At 42.3% G+C, this 18,011-nt stretch overlaps 1 protein-coding gene across 1 annotated transcript in view; it reads right to left on the bottom strand.

Moving 5' to 3' along the window:
• Positions 1-3,673: 3,673 nt before the first annotated feature.
• The window catches only part of palm2akap2 (PALM2 and AKAP2 fusion), a 184,841-nt gene continuing 170,503 nt past the window's right edge, over positions 3,674-18,011 (bottom strand). Inside the window, exons 13-17 of the mRNA XM_078288919.1 lie at positions 17,305-17,403; positions 16,927-17,028; positions 11,657-13,130; positions 9,334-9,512; positions 3,674-6,012 (exon numbers count right to left, since the gene is read on the bottom strand). Coding sequence (XP_078145045.1) covers positions 5,866-6,012; positions 9,334-9,512; positions 11,657-13,130; positions 16,927-17,028; positions 17,305-17,403 — 2,001 coding nt within the window. The 3' untranslated portion in view covers positions 3,674-5,865. The remainder of the gene's footprint in view (positions 6,013-9,333; positions 9,513-11,656; positions 13,131-16,926; positions 17,029-17,304; positions 17,404-18,011) is intronic.

Genomic DNA, 18,011 nt, shown 5'->3' with positions numbered 1-18,011 from the left:
CGCCCAGTTCCTCCTCCTAACTGCGTGTGTGTGTGTGTGTGTGTGTGTGTGTGTGTGAGTGAGTGAGAGAGAGATTAGGGAACCATCCATCCTGACTCATCTCCTCAATTTCTACGATGACAGAACTTGTACAGATAAGCAGTTTTATACTTTTAGACCAAGGACCGCCAGATAGATACATTAGACAACAAACCTCTACTGATAAAGTTTGTTCTTTTACCCAGAAGCCACCAGGTTTTGTGGTCTTTCTGCACTGTAGATAACCACAGTGGGTTGGAGGTTTGTTTGCTGGGGGCTTACAAGACAAACAGTGCAGAAGCAAACAGGGAAATAAAGGGAAAGTGAAACCTCTGATCAGAATAGTCAAATATACTTTCTCCCAGTGTGTTAACGTTTACTGTATAAGGTATCAGTGAATTTGAACTAAACATACTGTACATTTTGCTTGAGACCCCCTTTAAGGCACTCAAGGAACCTGCAGGGTCCCTGGACCCCGGTTTGGGAACCGCTGTGTTGGTTTAACATCAGGACATTAAAGGCCACAGTATACTATTTTGAAATGTTATAAAGAAACGTTTTTGTCCGCTTTGGACTTCTAGTGAATTAAATAATAGTGAAATTAAAGTATTCCTAATTTTGCTTGAGGAATCCCCTGGAAGCTTTCCAAGCATCACTGGGGGTCCCCGCACCCCACGTTGAGACCCACTGTCCCAGGTTACGATTATCTCTTTCATTTTAATGCAGAGTAAATAAACAAACAAGCCCGAGCCGCAGCGAGTACACGTAGATCTGTATGTGGTGACGTGTTTAACTGTATTTCTATTTTGGACGAGTTCAACTTTGTTTACCGACTTTAAGACCGGTACAGATCCGGCTGATATTTGCCAGAAGTGACATTTCTGACAATTCAACATTTTAATATATATATATATATATATATATATATATATATATATATATCCTGGGAGGCTTTCACTGAGGACACACACTGTCTGTCAGCATCGCCGCACTTTACATTCATACAGTCACACACACTGATAGTCTCAGCAGCATTCTGAGTCATTTCATTTTTCACTCAAATAAATCCATGAATCTATACATGCTTTCGCTTTTGTATTTCAGACTTAAAGTACTTTTATATCATGTAGCTGCAATGTCGTATGTTCAGATCCGGCCCAGGACCTTTATCACACATCCTCCCCCTTCCTGTCTCTCTTCACTGTCAGCTAAAGGCAAAAATGCCCCCAAAACAATGATGAAAAAAACAAAAAAAAGTGACTTCCTTTTTCTCTTAAAAAAAAAAACAGCCAGCTGGTAATAGCAGTACTAAATATGAAATGCAGCAAAGAAAAACAGCAGTAGGTTCCGCAAAACAAGGCGGCTTTCTAATGTTGTAAGATTTCGACCTGCATAAATTAAATCAGAAATCTCCCAAATTGTTCATCTGGAGGCCGACAGGAAAGCCTCAGACTTCTGACGTCTGAGATCCTCTCCATCTTGTCCTGAGTTCAAGTCAAAGTTAGAAATGAACCACGCAGAAATCACACAGTTACAGGTTTTGTTTTTAATGAGAAAATATTCATAATATATAGTAGGTGTATAAGTGTGAGCCTTACATGTGCTATAAAATAACAGAGCAGAATATGAGCATACAAGTGGTTAACATAGGGAACAGAGGTTATAATAGGATTGCTTTATCACGCAAAAAAAAAAAAAAAAAGACAAAAAACAAAAAAAAAAAATACTGTCTGTGCTTCGGTGCTCAGTCCCTCGGTGAAGCTCAGCGGCTCCACCCCACCGAGGCTCCTGCAGGTGCAGCGAAACAAGCGCACAGCATTTAAAATGATAAATAAAATCATCTCTGCACCATGAATTCAAACAACGGAAGCATAATAATAATAATAATAATAAGTCACACAATTTATAACTCCTCGGTGTGTGCATGATGTTTGATACCATTTCATAAGCATTATATTTAGTATTGAGAACCCCAAAAGATTTTACTGTTGTACTTTGAAGCAACAATGACAACGATGAGTGTGTGTGTGTGTGTGTGTGTGTGTGTGTGTGTATGTAGAGCAATACAGTATTACATTGAAGTGCCGTGGCTACAGTAAACTAGGGAAGAAGCCGGTTGTCTTTGTTGCTTTGACTCAAATTTGTCTGTCTGTCTCTTCACAGACACACGACAGACACACACACACACACACACACACACACACACACACACCATGAATACAGCTCAGACAGATGCTCATACATATGGCATCAGAAAAGTAGGCCACTTTAAATCTATTGTCCGTTACAGAGAATCTATTTCCGTTATTCGTCCTAAAAACTCCTTCCTTATCCTATGTTTCCTCCGGTATCTATCTGTCACAGGGAAGTGCATCAACATAAGATTATTTGTCTTTTTATTTTTTCAAGAAACAAGTGTTTTTCATACCGTTTGTTTCCGAAGTCTGAAAAAAAATCTCTTAATTATAGTCTCACTGTCAGCGACGACCGCACGTCTCACAGTACGAGCGAACATCCCGTGTCTCAGCTTCTGATTCGCTCGTTCAGTTTCTTCCTGTCCGTGTGTCTGTTTTAACCTCATGTCAGCATCACTTGGCAACACTGTACCTCCACTGTGTTTGTGGTATCAAAGACACGCTTCTCTATACGTTTCTACCGCACAGCAAAAAACATCTCAGTCTCATAAAAGGGGACATAAGTCCGTTAAATACTTTTCAGTTTATATATTATTAAATGTGTATAAAAAAAAACAAAAAAACAACAAAAAACAACAACAAAGATTCTCTGGAACAGGAAGGAACCGATGTATGTTTTTCTTCGGGGGGGGGGAAATGGACGCATCATGGAGGCACAACATGTTGGTTTTCACTTCTTAGGTTTGTGGTGGTGAGTGGAAGAGTTAGGGGCGACACTGTGGTTCCCCCACAAAGCTAAATTAGAAGATTTTAGAAGACAGCCAAGTCAGATAATTCGGCAAGAGAAACTCAACGATGGGCTCGTCCCAAGAAACGAGAAAGAAGTTACTCTCAAGCGTTTGCTATGCATCCCACAATTCTTTACATTTTGTGCAAAAGGCATCGTCAACGTGAAACCAGAGCGGTGGGTGGAGGGATCAATCCAATACTGAAAATGTAATTGTGCATGTATACTTCAGAGTGAGTTACAGTGAGCGAGGGAGCGAGGCAGGGGTTCAGTGTCTTGCTGAAGGACACTTGAACGGGACGCATTGGCTGCTGTGGGGTCAGAACCGGGACCTTTGGTGTACGGGACGGTCTGTCTGACCTCTCTGTCCTGCCGACTTCCTGATGCTGACAACCTCAAAAGACTCAAAATGGTGAAACTAAGCTAGCCACGACTGAAAAGTAGAACAGCTACTTTGCTACTGTTCAGTTAAAGTGGTTCAAAATCATCTACAGCCGCGTTGAAACTTGATTTATCACCTGCTGCCGTGTATTTCCGATCTTCATTCCCGTCCTGTCGGTTCCAAGAGTTTTTTTTCCCGATTTCATTCCGATGCGTTTGCTATTTTGACGCTTAACCCCCACCTTGTTTTCGGCCCCTGGTCCTGACCAATCCACAGGATCGTCAGGCTCAGGCGGGCGGGACGTTGCTGCAGCGGGTTTTCGCTCGTTTTACAAAACAGAAAATCGAGTCGTGCTGCGGACTTGGCAAGGCAGAAAGTTCCTCCTTCCCCTGTTTGTCGCCCGGCAAAGTCAAAGATCATAATAAGATCAATATAAAACTGACAAGCCCACCTAATGAAATCTCCTCCAGTATCATAAATAGTTCTTGATAGTGTCATTTGATTGTGGAAAAGGAGAAGGCCGTTGTTGAAGCCTTCAGCCTCTTAACGGGCTTTTCTACTGAGAACAGTCCATGTCACACTTTGCCCTGGCACATTGTTTTGTTATTGTTTTCACTACTTGTTGCGTGGGAGTCTGGGTTATTGTTGTGAACGAATAGGAAAGGAGTATAATGTCATGCAAACTACAATCAGTATTTCTTAAATAGACTTAGATAGAGCTTTGAATACGTCTGACCCATGGTCTATTCTAAATCACAACATTCTGTTTTGGTATAACAACTTTAAAAAAAAAAAAGCTTTTTCAACATTTTTCATCAAACTTTATCCTCAGCTAGCAAGGTATAGCAGATACACGGCAGTCGCCCCACTGGAATCTCATCATACATCTTCATATATCAAATACACAGTCCTACCTCAGTATAATACATGGAACAACTGCTTTTACATCAGAAAGCACAAGTCAACAAAGCAACGTCGCCAGCAAAGGTAAAATAAGTGATTTTTAGAATACAAAACCCCCCCCGACCCGGCCTTTAATTAACACACACACACCGAAGTGACGCAAACATGACCCGCAGTTAGCTTCCCTCTCCGTTAACCCCCGAGCGTCTGAACACACTGCACTTTATAGATGTGAAGTCACTGAGAATACTGAAGAGTAGTGATCATAGGCTATCTATCTACTGTGGTCATACACATTGCTTATTTTCTCTAGGTAATATAGCATAGGAGAGGATAAAATATACTGTACATGTCATGCATCCAACAACAGCGAGACAACCTCAGGCAGAGATTAAGGATGTTGCTGATCGGAAGTCAGTTTTTGCTAAATTTCCCCGCTAACATTTAACGTTTCAGGAAGCTGATCCTCCTTCGGCACTTAAGAAGAGAAATCTTGCAGATGCTCAAACCATATTGTCATACGCATGTCACACCCGAGCCTTGGTTACAGTGCATTCAGCCTCATGGGTCCTGTTTATAATACATATCTAAAAAAAAACTGCCCTGTAAGTGATGCTTCTCAGTGGGTCCGCTGATTGTCTCTGCTCAGACGTCGTCATCATCATCATCATCAGACCCGGGTAAAAATGACTCTGAAACTGATTACATTATCTCTGAGTATTCGATTGGGCCTTGCTGACATGTCAGACCGGCGTTTTGTTGGGAGAAACATCACTGTTTCCATTTCAGCAAGTGACAGAAAACTATTTGAAATGTATTCTTAGGGTCTTTTAAATGATTTTGACCGGTTTGGGAGTAGATCGATGCAGGTCTCCGTCTCTTTTCTTTACTCTTTTCGTATCATTTAACAGCTGACAATCACTCTGCATCTCAAGATACCTGTTTATCTTCTGTATCATTTCCCTGCTGCCAATCAAAAGCCTTCAACACAGTCTAAGGAGGAAAAGGCTTAACATCAATCAAGCGTGCAACAACAAAACCCGTGTCAACAAGCCTCAGGCAACCTCTCATTATAAAATCCTTAGCTCCTATTTTAATAGTGAAATTACTGTAATGTGAGAAGAAATCCTAAGAATATAGAAATATTCATTAAGTCCTTCAGCGTCTGCCAACTTGTAAAAACACGTTTCCCCACCAACACTGCAGAAACGCTCTAAAAACCATCAAAAAACATTTAATTGTATCTGAATTGTCTCTTTCATGTCCTCAGAAAGCGTCTCTTGCGTCGTTGACATTATTTACTGCACTTTGACTCTTTTTCTCTAAACTCACCTCAACGTGACTCTCCAAGTGTTTAAAACTGTAAAAGTCTCTCAGTCACTTTCATACTGTCAGCCATGCCTTCAATCCTCTGGTCAACCAATCACAAGCCGATGCATCTCCAGGACGAGCCCCATTGGTCGAGCCAGTGGGTCATGTGATCATCAGAATACTATTAGTAAAATAAATACTGCTGGCCGTCCCGTTTCCTTCGCCTTCCCCTCTCCTCCTCTTTGCCTCTTTTCTCCTGTCTCTCCATCCTCCTCCTCCTCCTTTCCACCAAAACTCATTGGCCCCTAACTGTCTCAGAAAGGGGCAGTTTACTCCTCTTCCTCCTCCTCTTCTTCTTCTTCCTCCTCCTCCTCTTCCTCCTCCTCTTCCTCTCCCTCCTCGTTGGCGTAGATACCGGCCTCCCACTTCAGCGCCATGTTGCTCTTCCTCCTGGTGACGCGAGTGGCCTCCAGAACCTGTCAATCACAACACAACAGCCAATCAGAAGCCAGAAGAAGCAGTCACATTCAGAGCAAAGTAATAGCTGACATGAGCTTTAAAGACCCCATGAAGTGGCATGGAGAGCGTGATTTACTTCCGTGTATTCACGTATTTCTGAATGAAACAGAAAGTTAGGGTAGGGAGCGTCAGTGGGAGGGGCTTATTTGAATATTAATGAGATATGGAGGAAGTGGGCGGACAGCAGGAGTCTGCACTCGTCCATGTTGCAGCTGAACTGAGCTGCATGCTAGAAAAAAATAGTGGGTGGCGCGGGGAATAATTCCAATGGTTATCAAAATGTCATTGGATGAAATTTTTGTCTCCACCTCCGAGTGCAGGATGAGTCGTCAACAGAAATGTGCTGTGTACCAAATTCGTGACAAATTTCTATAAATCAACATTTTTTGTCATTTGTTTGGTCTGCATTGGTGAATAGGTGAACACTAAGTCCAGCAACATTGGCAAAAAGGTAAAAAACTGTTATTTTTCATTTCATTGGGGTCTTTAAAGATATGCTGACACGACAATATAACACACACTGTTCCCCAACACGGGATGTAACTGCAACGCAATCACAAACAAACACCACAGTGACACTCAGATGGCATGCGTTGCATCTCAAACACTTTGGGAGCGCTTCATTAAGCTTTCCTGCAGTAAAGTTTTCAGAACTAATGGCTTTAAGATATATCTGTCCCAAATAAAACACCAAAATCAAGCGCACCTGAAGTATTTGACGGTAAAACTATAGTTTGTTTTTTTCCATTTTCAGGGAAATAAAGCTTCATGCCTGAACACCAGAATTCTTCCACATTTCATTTCCCCAATCATCCAGAAACTCCAACTCAGTCATGCTGAGGCACACACACACACAGGGCAGATGTCTGCGAGCAGGAAGGAACGGTATCGCAGGTTTCCAGGGTACCAAAGAGAGGGTGGGGGTGAGGTTGATTGTGGGTAGCAGTATGCTGTTTAGGTCTGATGATTGTAATGATGATTATGGACGGACTATATGATTCTGACAACATTAAGATGCAATAAATGTTATGGTAAATAAAAAGGTGGGTGCTACCTAACTATGACCTCCAGTCGCTGATGATCAAGACACAAACATCCACCAGTAGAAACACAAATTGGTTATATTTTCAAGTATTCACTTTTTTTTTCTCTTAAAAGACCCTATCATATGACTTTCATCAGTTTTCAGTGATGTAGCCTATACTGTGTATTTACAAGAGGAACGGAGAGTCTATATATCCATTTTGGGTAAGAAAAAAAAAGTCATTATCCAAGTTCATTAGAGCCAAAAATGTATGTTACCTGTTATCTTTGCATCATGATTTGTTTTAATTAAGTTTTTTTTTTTCAAGTGGTGGATATCTAAAGTGGTGGATATCTCATTTCGGAACAAATCTCTTCGGTCCTGCACACATTTCATATACAATAGGCAAGTGCATAACACTGTGTGTGTGTGTGTGTTTGTGGGTGTATAATCACTCATTTTAGGGGTCAAAAGTCACACCAAATCCATGGACAAGCACATGCAGTACCAAAACCACAGAGCAGAACAGTACAGCAGTGAGACCACAAGCAGACCTGGGATCAGATACTGTGTGTAAATACTTCAGTCTAGGATTTCATACAGGACAATCACATAAAAAATATAAATACAGATTTATATACATATTTATCTGGACCAGTTTCATACCTTTGAAATACTACGTATACAGTCAAAGCCATGTTTACCATTAAACATGTTAAAGGAGCGAAATAAGTGATTGCTACTTGACAACTCCACTCTTTTGTCTCATCTATATTCAATAACCTAAATCTTAAACTTGCTCCTTTTGACAAATCTTTCTCTGAGATTATACTGTCACATAAATTTGAATTTATCTACTGTTAGGACTTGGTAAAGGTCAGATATGTGTTAATCTATAAAACCACAAAATCGTAAGGGGGTGTAACCTATTGTTCATCCCGCTTATGAATAAAATCAGCCATAAAATGTACAGGGATGCATCAGTCTGACCCAGGTCTGTCAGTGAGGCAGTTAGCGGGTTGGACAGGTAGACGGGTTTGCAGGAGGTGTGGGGGTGCGACAGGTACCTCAGTGGTTACCTCGTTAGCCAGCAACAAACGGGCATACTGACCGACCAGCAGGAGAGAGGCAACAGTACACATAGTCAACACGTGTGATGTCATCATGGATCAACAATAACAACAACATCAGCAACAACATCGCTGCAAAATGATCTCTTCAAGATAATTAAACTTAAATATCTTGAAATAAGCTTGATAAGTATGAATGCAAGGTCACAGTTATTTGCTAAGCTTATTTTATGATGTATGATTACTTACTGGTAGGCAGACTAAAAAAATGTAATGTTGCCCTGGAGCGCAGTCTCTGCCTCAATGTGAATGTGAAACTGAGCGTAGCATTTACAAACTGAGAAGAGAGGCTGAACTGTGGATCATCGTCATTCTCCTGGCATCCAGTTTGTTTTGTATATATTTTTACTTTAATGAGAATGCAAAAAACTCCAAAGCAACTATTTTTATAATAGATAATGCAGACGGGGTGGTCTGGAAATCATTGCTCTTGATAAGAGCGCCAGCTAAATGTCTAAAATGTATATGAAAATCTAATTTATTACTAGAAATTTGATAATTTGCGTAAACATTACCTATTACATTATTATTACATTATTACATTTAAGCATTTAGTAAGCCATTTTGTGGCAGATAACTCTTTTTTGTGATGCCTTTATTTCCCCAGTTTAGTCTCTCGAAATACAAAACCTCTTTTCAAGAGAGACTTTCGAACCCTAAACAATGAGGTAATATGTCCTGAGCAACGTCAAACTTACAATACTTACAACTTGCAACAATATTTCAGATAAAATGACGCAAAAAGATGTAGTCAGGACAGAAATCCCCAGTCTCTGTGATTTACTTTCAGCTTCATTTCCTGGTTTTGGCTGGGAAAGTCCCTCTGGTGCTGTACAGTATTTGCTCATACCAGCAGGCCAGGGATGAAAGCATTCGATTGTACTGAAATGACCAAATCACCATGAATGAAAAAGTGAAAAATACTGACTTTGATAGCCATAGAAAGGGTTTGTTGTGTTTTGTTTTCGCAGTTTTTCTGAGACTGACAGCTATGAAATTACGTTCTATTTGTTGTTGTGCAGACAAATAGTACACATATTAAAAATCAGTCACTCTCTGTCAGCCTCTTCCGCTTCCTCTTTCTCTGTCTCTCTACTTTCCTCGCTCCATGCTCAAATACTTACACTGTTGTCCTCCATTTTCTCCCTCCTCTTCACCTTGTGTGTCTCATAGTCTTCCATCAGCGTCTGCATGAAGTTTTTGGGTCGCGACCCGCTGGAGTCCTCGCTGCCGGCATCGGACAGCGCTCCTTCTGAGGGCGAGGGGGAGACGGGCGGTGCAGGTCGGACCTTCTCTATCTTTCCTGCAGACCACACAAAAACACACAGAGTTAGACACCAAATATGTTTGGAGCGGTTTATTTGAACTCTGGAGCGTATAATCCTTCGGTTCGGTTCATTTGGCCAGGCGAGAACGATGCCATCCTCAGTCCTCTAACAAGAGAACTGTGGTGCAGTTTGTTAGGAGGGAGAACGTAATCTGAAACAACTACAGGAAACAACGTGAAAACGCAAGGGTTTATGGGTATAAGGAGACGGATTTCGACAACGGATAGCCAGCGGTTCCTCATGCTTGGAAAGCCTAGCAGAACAAAATGAAGTCTGGACTGATACATATACAGCTATCATATTCATCATTCATTCACATCATATTCAGTTTCATGTTTTCTTAACTGGTATGAACACCAGAGAAGAAGACAAGTCCATCATGCTGAGCTAAACTTACAGGAACTGGAATCAAAATCTCTAACCTGGCAGGATGACAGGTTACCAAAACTCTGTCCATAAACAAGCTACGTGTGAGTCATGTGACTTTTGTTTCCAAACTCTGGTTCACTTGTAATAAGGCAGTGTGAACCTAAAGGCCCCAAATACAAAAATGCATCACGGTAAACTTTCCCACTGCAGTTCGAACTGTAAGTGTGATCACATCACACCTTAAGTTTCACACCTACACAAGCTTGTACCAGCTTTCATATGTAAGCACCAACCAAGAAACAGGCTTGTGATGATTGTGAACATGAAGTGTGAGAAAACACTGTTTGTTGTAGGACAGAGGGAACTGAAAAACACTGAAACTATGTCACAAGTTGCTGCAACATTAGAAATAGGCTAATCCCTAGTGTTTTTTGTCACATTTTTTCTCGTGATCCTTTAAAAGCACACTCCATAATTGCAGTAAGGTTAAAGTAGTAGTTGCAGTAAAGTTTTAAAGGGTTGAACAGTCTAGTTGCTCCAACAGTTGGGCCTGCTGTGGAGAAAAACAGCTGAAAACCAATATCTAATGCATTACATATGCTAAGCATGTAGGAAAATACAGATTTTCCCTGTCTGGTATACACCTCTAAAAATGCCATGATATTTCACAAAGTCCATAACCAGTAACATTGTTACTCCTTGACTTTTACATAGTTGACTGTCTTGCTGTCAACAGACTGTAAAATGCATAGGTGTAGATTTGGGCAGAGTTTGGTGAATACCCACCATTTCAATTGCCATTCTATCTAGCCATATATGTGTCAACGGTTACTGTTTGGCTTGCTAACTTAGCAATAACTTTGCCTTTGTATGTCTTGAAGGTCTTGTAGAAAAATTAATGAGTTAAGACAATTCCAACAAGAGGGGTTTCCTAACAGCAACAAATTGACCTGATCATATTTCAAAAGTGGATTTGATATCAAAATGAGTAGTAGTAGTTTTAAAATTGAGACACACAATTGACACATCAACAGTTTTTTTTTCTGTAGTTAGATGTTCACTTATTGATAACTGTTGTAACTACTGCTATGTTAATTTACATAAGAGATACAGTTAAATGTGCAGGTCTAGCCTGAACCCAGCTGGAGTCCATTGGAGGGCACCCTATACCCAACATAATGTTCCTGGCAAATGGCAACAACTAATAAGATAGACTGGTAGAAACACTAGCCAGTTAGCTGTTGTGTCAGTCAGGGTCAATCAAGTCTGACATTAGATGTCAGAGCAGGAACTTACTGTTAAAGTAGAGCCCAAAGAACTAGAATGGGCAGAATGGAAACTCCCAATATATTAAAAAAAATTATAAACTGGCTGGTACACTTAGGATTATTGCCATAAAATATGAATGATGTTTGATACTGAGAAATTGATACTGTTTTCATGGAAATTAGCATTAATTGTGTGCATGGGACTCTGAAAGCTGATGAATTTATATGGAAACGACATGACTGGCTGAACATGCCAGTGGCAGGAAACTTCGTCGTCCTAAGTTTCATGTATCATCATGCATATGACACAATGCTCATTTCCATCACAGTATTATTAAATTTCTATTGTATCAATGTTAGCTGTACTAATCAAAGCTTACATTACATTATACTAGGAAGTGTCCTTTCTATCCATTCAAGTTCTGTGGTAGAGTAATTGTCATTCTACTGCGCTGGGGTAAAGCGTTAGAGTAATAACTAACCTGGTGCTGTCCTAGCTGTCAGGGTGAGTCTAGCTGGCAGGCTGTTGCTCTTCATCTTATCTGCCGGGGATATGGTGGTTGGCCTCACCCCTGTCCTCACTGGGCCATGACTGCTGCCAGGTGCGTTGCTAGGGCGGACTATGACAACAGGTTGTGTCTCCCTCTGTTTCTTCAGCTCTTCCTCCCTCTGCTGTGCTGCTCGGATCTCCTCCTCAATCATGGACAAAGTTCGCTGCTTCTTGGAGCGCAGGCGGAACGGGCCACTGGCTGCCTCTGTCTCGGGGCCTCGTGTTGATGCTGTGCTGCGCAGCTCAGCCGCCTCTGAGTATTTACTGAAGTAGCTGAACTCGGGTCGCTCTGGACTTGGGGGAGAGGGAGGACGGTAGACTGGGGTTGGCCTGGTGACAGGGGCTGCTGGGGCAGGAGCTGGAGTTGGAGCTGGAGCTGGGGTTGAGGCAGCGAGTGCTCTGGCGTAAGAGGACTGGACCTTGATCCTAGGGCCTCCCTCTCTGGGTCTCTGTGGTGGGGAGACGGGCTGAGAGTGGGGAGGGGAGGGGGTCTGGAGCTGGGGTTGCTGTGTCGGACTGGAAGATTGTTGCTGCTGCTGGGGCTGCAGTGAGTCTGAGGGCTTCTCTTGGAAAATGACTGATACCTCTGCCTGTCTGTCTGGCAGAGGGGATGGGTTGGATGGAGTAGGGCTGGAAGACACAGGAGATGAGAGAGCTGGGGCTGGGCCAGAAGACACAGGGGAGGAAGAAACTGGCGCTGGACTGCTTGACAGAGGTGAGAGCTGGGCGGAGCTTGGCAGAGGATGAGAAGCAGAGGATGGAGAAGAAGTCAGGTCAGGGAGAGATGGCTGCCAGTCCTCTCCATTCTGAGTTGCCAGGGCATTCTGGATGGCATTTTGGACAAGTATGCCTGCGTGGTACTCCAGCTCCTCTTCTGTCGGACTGCCACTGGTCTGCCCATTGACCGGCGTGGTGGGCTGGGGGGTGGGGGGCGACACTGGAGTAAGGGGCAGTGGGGTAGGCGGTAGCGAAGCCCCGCTGTCGGAAACATAATCCAAGCTAAATATGGTAGTGTCCTGAGAACGGACAGATAAGTCGTCCAATCCTGAGTCAGACTCTTCTGGGTAAAAGGATGGATGCGACTTGCTCTTCCCCTCCTCCTCATCACGCAGGATCGTCATTACAGCGCGTGCACATGTGAATTCTTCATTCTGGTCGTCAGACCAGGTCACGTGACCCTCGGCAGTTTCTGCAAAAATGTCACCAGTCCCTTGGTTGCCCCTGATTACAGATCTGGAGAAGGGCTTGGCAGAGTATATCTGAGGAGCCACATCTCTCTTGGTCTGTCCCCCCTGCAGGAACTGCTTCCTGGCAGACGAGAAGTCGATCTGCTCCTCCACAATGTCCTCCTTCCTGGTCAGCTCTGGGTCAAAGGTCACCACTGTGGGAGGACCTGACACCTGGGGCTGCAATGAGGGATGAGAGGACAGAAGAGAAAGGAGAAGGTGGGGAGAGGAGAGGAGAGAGAAGAGAGGGGAGAGAATTGAGGATGGGGTAGAAAAGACAAAAACACATTCAACATCTATGGGTCAGTCTAATGTTATCCCATAAGTTCTCCATGGCAAACTGTCGCAAGTGATCGTTGTCCCCTCAATCTATGGGTGGATATCGGATGTCCTGACAGATTGAAGGCAATTTGTGCACTTGGACACCACCGGTCACACTGCTTTGCTGTGAATATGGGTGCACTACAGGGATATGTGTACTCCCCTCCTCTACCCCATGTAAACAAATGATTGTACCTCCTGCCAACTGTCCATCAAAAAGCTCAAGTTTGCAGATGACATCACCCTGATGGGTCTCACTTACAATGTCTCCTATTTACAATAGACAAGTGGACTGCCTCAAGACATGGCAATCTGGAGTTAAACACTCCAGATTGTTCAACTTGAAAGGAACCTACCTGTTCATTATCTCTTGGAGATCAATGGCTCACCTGTGAATTAAGTTGAGTCATTCAAGTACCTACATTACAAACACCCTCAAATGAAATGAGAACATCTCCTGCTTAATCAAGAAGGCCCAACAGAGGATGTTCTTCCTCGGGCAAATCAAGAAGCTCAATCTCACATCCAGAGACTGGTCCAGGACAATAATCAATAAGCATCTTCACATCCTCCATCACAGTCCAATTTTGGTCCATCTGCTGTTAGAAGGACAATGTCCATTGTGTCGTCCAAACTGCTGAGTGAAAGATGCTCTCCATTAAGGAACTGCATGACACCAGGGAAAAGAAAAGGAAAGCAAGGATTGCCATCAACCCTGCACTCCTCCGCGAGATGGTACTGGTCCATTATGTCCAAGACCCCCTGTCATCTTAACAGCTTCTTCCCAAAAGCTGTCACTCTGTTTAAACAACTCTCTTCCTTAGCTCAATCTCTGGACTCCTCCTTACCACACCTTACAACTGTCTGGAAAACTACCAAGGTTACTACGTATTACCATGACATTTGTTGCTACCAATCTTGCACTATTCACAATGTCTGCCGAAGCATGTATACCTTCAACCTTATTTGATACATCTTATCCTATTTAGTGTTGCTATCTCATGGTGTACTGGTCAAATGCAGTATTTGGCACTCCCTACAGCTCTTCTACATTTGTAACCATACTACATGCTGGCCTGAATGAACATAGTGTCTGAAAGTAGTGTAATACATAGTCTATTGTGTCTTACATTGTCCCTATGCATGTGAGGTCCTGTTGTCTTGTGCACTCAGAATATACTTTGGTGCTATACTATACTTTTCACATCCCCCACAGAGAGAACTGGGCCATTTACCTCCCCCTACTAAAACAAATCCCAGATTTCCCTCCACTCTCCTCCAAGAGATGTCAGTGATACCTTCCTCCTTCAAAGAAGCCATATCACCCATTCTTCCCTCATCCTGAGTTCCTAAATTCCTCAACCCAATTCTCAGAGATGTCAGATCCTTCCATCACCCTATTTCCAGAAATGTCAGGTCCCTTGCCCAACCTATGTCCAATGTTGCTAGATTCATCCATCAGTTTTCCAGAAATCAAGTCCCTCCCTCACACCAGGTCCAGAGCTCCCTCCACCCCATAACTCATAAATCATGAATCTCAAGATTTATGATCAAATGTTATTTCTGAAAATATAAATAAATGGTTTCTGATCTAAAAATAGGACAGACTGCTTTACACAGACAATAAAGACAACTGAATTGCATTACTTTACATTACAAATGGTTGTAAATGGAATGACTATGAGTGTATTAGCAGGGCATAAAAATCTTGCGAGGAGGAGCCCAGAAATACATGGGTGTATGGGGGCTGAGTTGGAAGGCTGGTTGAGAGAGTCAAGTGACAGTTATTGGTAGGAAGCTATTGAGGTGGTGGGTGGTCTTGGACTCGTACACTCGTACACCCCGTAAGACCCAGACTGTGACGGAAGATGTGAAGATGCTTTCCATCATTAACTTCTAAAATTGGACCAGGGTTGGTTATGAGACATTGAGCTTCTTCAGTTACCACAGTCCTTTGTTGGGATCTCTTAATTAAGCAGAGTATGTTCTCTTTAAATTTGAGGGTGTTGGTGATGGTAAATCCTGGGAACACAACTGAGTTCTTAGTTGAATCAATGATTTTCAGGTAGTGATGAGCAGGTAGGTTCCTTTGTAAGTCAAAACTCATCTTCACTTCTTGGAGTGTGCTGTTGAGTCGTTGGTGGCACCTCCTGTACATGAATGTACATGTATGGCATTATCCACAAACCAGTGCTGGTGCTGAGCGCTTTGGCAGCGTCAGGTGAGCACTGGAGCGGGGAGTGCTGACAAGACGTCTCCGGGTGTTGTTGCTATGAAAAACGTTAGCCTCATTGGCTGGTAGAACTCTGAAGTGACATTGATAAGCGGTGCACTTCAGACAAAGTTGAAATTGTTTCAACTTGAGAAAAAACAGCGCCATACTTTTGTTGCCATTTGGTGGCCACTTTTATCCAAAGCAACTTAATTACCATGAGCATACATTTTTAGCATGGCTAGTCAAAGTAGAAAAGGAAACCGTAACCCTGCAGCATTAGTGTTTTGGTCTACTCATGGAGCTACAACAACAAATATTAGGGCCCCTGCGAGATAGGCTACCTTGTGGCCCTTGTCATGTTCTCTCTTCACTGAACCACTGATTTAAAGCCTAAATCAGTCCCACACATTTGCTTTTAAAATAAGGGGAACTTCCTAAATCACACATTTCTTAGCTTCTGCGCTGCTACTAACAATGCAGTACAGCAGGCTTTTGCTAACAGGGCTTCCACCTGTTACAACTCATCGAATCATTAATGTGTCTAACTCGCACAAGCAAAAGAGCTAAAACGAAATTTCATAAACAAGTATCTTTGCCAGCAAAAATTAAATATTGAAATTCCAGAAAATTGGATGAATTATATTTTTTTAATTTTTTCCTCCACCACCATGCAATGTTTTTGAAATTTTTTGTAATATTTCATGTACAGATGTATTGCTGATTGATACTATTATAAAACTATAAACTGATTTTTTCTCTACAACCTAATGATTGTGGCTGGCTAATGTGTGTGCTAATCAGATGTGTTAACAACAAGACAGTGATGGGCCAGATACTATGGTTAACTAGCTAACAAGCTGACATCCTCTAAACACAAATTCGATTAGATGTATCAGTGGTGAAATGATCAGTTCCCAGTCAGAAACAGCACAGAAATTAAACATGTCTATTAAATTCTGTTGAGACGGACAAGTTGTGTGTTTACAAACACAATCAGCTGTTCACAGCCACTGTTGTCAAAGAGCTGAGGACCTCCAATATGGCAGCGGGTGTGTTATGTCACCTGAAAAACTCAAACTGAAACCTCAAACGCAAACTGATTATCAATCAAACTGAAATGGAAATTTGATACGCTGCTTATTACTGAGTAAAGGTTACTTTACTTTACTGCCACACTTTTTTTACCACCCAACGCTGCAGGCAAGTCTACATGACTTGAGCCATAGTTGGAGGTAAGGCAGATGGACAGTATTTCTCTGTGATGGTAGGTTTTGCTAAACAGGATAAAATCAATAATAACATAGCAAGTTGTGAGAAAAAGTATAATTACAAATACAGTTAATCATTGTTGGTAATAAAACTGCTCACCTACATTGCCTCAAAATGGTATGGTGCCTGTGTGTGCGTATGTGTGTGTGACTGTGTGTGTGCGTCTGTTACCTGTGTGTATGTGTAAGCATGATTCTGTCTCTGTTGTTTCCTCTCCTGGTATTTCCTGTGAGACTCAAGCTGATCTGGGTCCAGCTGCTCTTCCAAAGGAACCTTCATTCAATCAATCAATCAGTCAATCAATCAATCAGTCAATCAATCAATCAATCAATCAATCAATCAATCAATCAATCAATCAATCAATCAATCAATCAATCAATCAGTCAATCAAACAACCAACCAACCAGTCAGTCAGTCAGTCAGTCAGTCAACCATCCATCCAAGCAACTAACTATTCAATCATTCAAAACTTAATACACAATTCATATACAAAGGAACAGTAGAGAGCAGGAAAAATAGAAAACAATAGAAAATCAATAGTGCAGCTACCTCCAGAGGGGGATTCCACCAACGCTGAGCGATCCCAGGGTTTTTCTTCACTGCCTGGCCTTTGATCAGCTCCTGACGCTCACGCTCCAACTCCTGAACCTGAGAGGGGAAACAAACAAGGAAGGATGAGGAAAGAAGAAAGGAGGGAAGAGGAGAAGAGGCAAACAAAACACTCTGAATATGTATAGAGAGCGTCGCTAATAATATGCCATAAAAAAACATTTAACATTGAGCAGCAGAAAACTCAAAGGCTGAATATGTGGGTTTATGACTGGAAGGTTGCCAGGTAAAATTTTGAATTGTCCATGAAGATCATGGCTGACTATCGGCCCTATTCTAAGTGACACAATATTCTGATTACGTTGCTTACATGGGTTGTTTATAGAATTACATGCTACAGCTACATGCTATGCTTTGTCCTGTCCAATCAACAGGACAAAGGAGAATCACTGGAGACATGGACAGTTTAAGCCTTTATTGAAAGTTTCGATGGTGACAGTTTCAGCCTCACACCCAAAATGTTGGCACTTCTTTTTTCTCCTGTCACTCATCTTTTTCCTCTGTAAACAAGTTCCAACCACTGGAAGGTAGAGCGAGTGGCGTCAAGCAGTTGGATCACCACTTGTGTTGCAAAAAGCCACAAATACTCGGATAGAGAGTCATACTGTAGTTGTATTAAGGTGTTTACAGTCTAAAATGCCCTTCAA

The sequence above is a fragment of the Centroberyx gerrardi genome, chromosome 2, assembly GCF_048128805.1.
Source record: "Centroberyx gerrardi isolate f3 chromosome 2, fCenGer3.hap1.cur.20231027, whole genome shotgun sequence".
Taxonomy (NCBI): Eukaryota; Metazoa; Chordata; class Actinopteri; order Beryciformes; family Berycidae; genus Centroberyx; species Centroberyx gerrardi.
This window is presented reverse-complemented; position numbering and strand designations above follow the sequence as displayed.